The 3,894-nt window shown below is 30.4% G+C and overlaps 1 protein-coding gene across 1 annotated transcript; it reads left to right on the plus strand.

Annotated features, from left to right (window-relative positions):
- Positions 1 to 287: 287 nt before the first annotated feature.
- Positions 288 to 3,432, plus strand: LOC145326694 (uncharacterized). The gene is made up of 7 exons (XM_080170060.1): positions 288 to 492; positions 1,035 to 1,121; positions 1,462 to 1,555; positions 1,826 to 1,920; positions 2,359 to 2,467; positions 3,068 to 3,107; positions 3,273 to 3,432. The coding sequence occupies exons 1-7, from the start codon at positions 442 to 444 to the stop codon at positions 3,430 to 3,432; spliced, it is 636 nt and encodes a 211-aa protein (XP_080026186.1). The 5' UTR covers positions 288 to 441.
- The last annotated feature ends 462 nt before the right edge of the window (positions 3,433 to 3,894 follow it).

Here is a 3,894-nt window from a genome sequence, read left to right on the forward strand (position 1 = left end):
CCCCCACTGACAGAAGTATGACTATGGCAGAGAACAACTATTTTAGATTAGGTTAGGTTATAGGCAAGGGTGCCGAGCACCCGTGGCAAGGCAGGCTAGGGGACCAAGCGCTGCGGCTAGTCAGACAAGGGTGCCAAGCGCCGCAGCCAGAGTTCATAGTTCTGTATGGGTGGGGGGGGGGGGGGGGGGTTATAAAAATTTTCAAAATAGAAAAAATATTTCTAAGAGTACAATACCTGCTATATCAAATAATAAGAAATTGTATAATTGTAGCAAACTTATTTTAATACAACTAAGTTTCAAATTCTTAACTATTCTACTATGCTTTGAAATCTCAAATTAGTTTTCAAAATTTGTAAATTAATGTATGATATCATAATATGTAATTAAATCTAAATAGTTAAAATAAGTGGACCAAAAGGTCCCAGGGCCGGTTCTCGTATGTATAATCTAAGAACGCATTTGAAGAATGTCCATCCTGAAATTTTTCAGGTATGTAAGTTTGTTTTGATTAACACCTATGAAAGGAAGCCTGCAAGAAATACACCGATCCAACTTCTAAAAGACTGCTACTAGTAGACACTTGTTGGCATTCAAAGTCAAATTTCGCTTTCTTCACCCTTTTATATAACAACCTTTGTTTTGTAGCTGCGCTTCATAATTTATGGATATTTTAATCCATAACGTTTGTATCTTATTTATTCAATATTTATGGCTTTCTTGTATTAATTTTACCACTTTATTAAAGCTCTATGTCCTAAAGTATGTTACGACACGTGGCTTGAGAGATCTTCACTCAAAGAATTTCATTGAACATATATATATGCAAACAGGATATGGGACTTACAATGCATTCTGCTAATTTGGAACCAACAACTCTGTCCTTATTTGAGCTCTCAAAAGCGATCCTTTTATTTTTAGTCATCTATGGATAGCAGCAACAGTTTTAAGGTCCTTTTTTCACTTAAAAAATTAAACAGCTGTAATTTTCTTATTTTTGAAATTAGGCCTTACTGTTAAGGGTTAAATTTTAGGCCCTGGAATCAACCAAAAGAAGCCTTGAAGAAACAAAAGAAAATGTTCTGAATAAAAGGCCTAGAATTAGCCAGCCTAGTGCACAGGTAATTAGAAAATCATGAATTTTTTAAGGGATCTATAAACACTTAGCTATAACTAAGAAACAGCAGCAGAAAAGTAGAAATATAATTTCAAGTGTAAAGTAAAAATAAAAGGAATTTTAAACTAACAAGTTTGTCTCAAATTGTTTATTCAAATTTCTCTAATTCAAAAACAAAATTTCAGTGGTTAATTGTAAGCTGAAATGACTACTGTTTTATAACAGCATCATATGTTAGCACTCCTGTTTATAAGTCTTAGCACACATAACTTTAATTCAAAACACCATGAGTGTCCCTTCCCCCCTTTACTGATATTAAGTTATATATAATTTTAACATTTTAGATCAAAATAAGAATGTCAAAAGAGACATTTGAAGAGGCTATCTTGGCAATGTGCTGCTATAATGCAGTTCCATTCTCATTTTTTTCCGAGCCAGGCACAATGTTTCAGAAATCTCAAAAATGACAAAAATCATAAAGATTTTTTATTTTAAAATTTTCTATTAGTTTTCAAAACAATAAAAGGGATCCGAGGTGGATATAAGTGGAGCATTCCCCTTCCCCCACCCCATTTAAAAGCTGTGCTTAAAGAGCGTAGATATTAAGGGATATTTTTCAACTTGTGTATATTAATAAACAATTGTTAAAAGAATATTTTAGACATTATCAAAATCGACTTTTTGTCACTCTCTGGAACACTGTGCTAGGATTCCAGCTGATGAATGGCAACATTGCCAAAATTCTAGGAGTACCATTAGGTGCCAAAATGGTAAAGAACCTAGTTATGAAGAGAGCTGAGGAGGTTAGTATCTCAGTAAACTTAAAGAGACAAAAAAATTATCATCAGATTATCAAACCTTAACATTATAATAATAAACAAAAATGTTTAGATTTTCCATGTTTTTCATTTTTTCCTCTCAAAAGGCCTAAAAATCAGGATGTTTTTGGTTGATCAGTATAGCAAAAGGTGCCTAGAAAATGTTAAGGTTTGATAATCAGATGATCAATTTTTTCACGCACAATCCCTTAAATTGTGATAGTTCCATGGAGTATATTTAAAAATAAGCTAGAAGTGTGAAGCTTTTGATATTATGGGGTGTGTTTAAAATCTTGTTCAAAAAATTGGGGGGGGGGCGGGGGAGGGGGAATTAAGTTTTAGTTAAATATGTTTGTATTTAAATAAAATCATAATAAAGTGTTTTGGGCATTAAATCAAATTAATTATTTTTAAATTTTGAAGGAGAAAATGAAAATGGCGGAAAAACTGAAAAATAAGTGGCTTTACATCAAAATTGATGGTGCCACCCGCCACCGTCATAGCATAGTTGCTATAAATGCCAGATTTGTAGGTACAGTTTGTTTTATTTCATACAAGAGCAGTTTAGTTGCTATATTTTAGGCTTATTAGGAGTTATGCCCCTATATATAAACCTTAACATGATCTATGTGAACCATGTCTTAAGTGGAGAACCCAATTAAGTAGTTATTGAGATCTCAGGCTTCAGACAAAAAAAAATTTGCTATTAATATAATTGGATATAATCTCATTTCCTGTATAAGTTTTAGTAGCAAAGCTGCTCCATAATTCTCTTTGTCTGTCTCTCAGTCAGTCTAACTATTAAATAGGAAAAAAATGATTTTCTCTGCTGTTATTGAAATTTTCAGTTAATATTAAGAAATATGCACATTCTATACATTGTTTTGTCTGTCTGTTGGTCATGCTTCAAAAGACATAAAGCTAATTTTTAAAGGTTTCATGGTTTCATGAGTTTTTTTTGCATATTCTCTATTTTTTTGTTTAATTATTATTAAACAGCTGCTGTATAAATTACTTTGTTTGTTTGTCCATTACATGAATTTTTGGCAGCAAAATTTGTAACAACAATGAAATTTCTTCATAAATTTTTTGAAATTAAGAATAAAAAAATTAAAACTATTCTATTTGTTAGATGGTGATGGATTTGGAAAAACTGTAACTCTATCTGTAAAAGGAAATATGCAACAAATGATAGAACTTTAATTATAAATAAAGATAATGAAGATATTCATTTATCAAGTCAAAAATAACAGCAATTAAAATTAAAATTGTTACTAGCAGTGTATGAAATTCAATTAAAGTTATATTTCAATTATATATTTGTTGCAAATTCTATTAGATTCAATGGGGCGTTCAAAAAGTAGTGATTATAGGAGAATTTTTATGGATACTTTGAGTGAGTTCCAGATTGACCTTGGACATGTTGTTAGTATTGTCAGCGACAATGCAGGAAAGAATTTGTTACAAAAAATAATAGTAACTTTTCTAGAGGAATAAAAAAATGTTATGGTTTATTAATTGCAAAGAAGTTGTATCAACTTTTTCACTTTTTATTTAAGATAGCTAGCCGGCTCTTTTAGTAAGTAGTAGATGTAAAAATTTTCATAGAATTCAGATTTGCAATCGGTTTTTTTGTAGACCTCTTATTTTTAAAGTAATTTAAGTTTTAAAAAAAAATAATTAAGTCGGTTTTAAGGTACTAAAACGCAACAAAATAAAAGAAGAAAATGGCCAGTATGAACAAAAATAGTAAGATCTTTAATTTGACACCTTACTTTTAAAATTCTGTTAAGTAATTATTGAAAAAATCTATTTTGTTAACCTCGGATTAATCAAAACTTTGAAATTAAAAATGTCCTCTCACAGGCATAAAAAGTATGTGTTCATATATACTTTTAGAATGAGAAAAATAATACGAATCCATTCTAAGCAAAATTGAAAAACTTTTATAAAACTAAA

The sequence above is a fragment of the Acartia tonsa genome, chromosome 8 (assembly GCF_053477335.1).
Source record: "Acartia tonsa isolate MP-2025a chromosome 8, ASM5347733v1, whole genome shotgun sequence".
Lineage (NCBI taxonomy): Eukaryota > Metazoa > Arthropoda > Copepoda > Calanoida > Acartiidae > Acartia > Acartia tonsa.

Coding starts and splice junctions, on each gene's coding strand:
- LOC145326694 (XM_080170060.1), top strand. CDS start 442: ATGTATAATCTAAGAACGCATTTGAAGAATGTCCATCCTGAAATTTTT. Junction 1,556..1,825: donor CTCATTTTTTTCCGAGCCAG/GCACAATGTTTC, acceptor ACACTGTGCTAG/GATTCCAGCTGATGAATGGC. Junction 1,921..2,358: donor TTATGAAGAGAGCTGAGGAG/GTTAGTATCTCA, acceptor TAAATTTTGAAG/GAGAAAATGAAAATGGCGGA.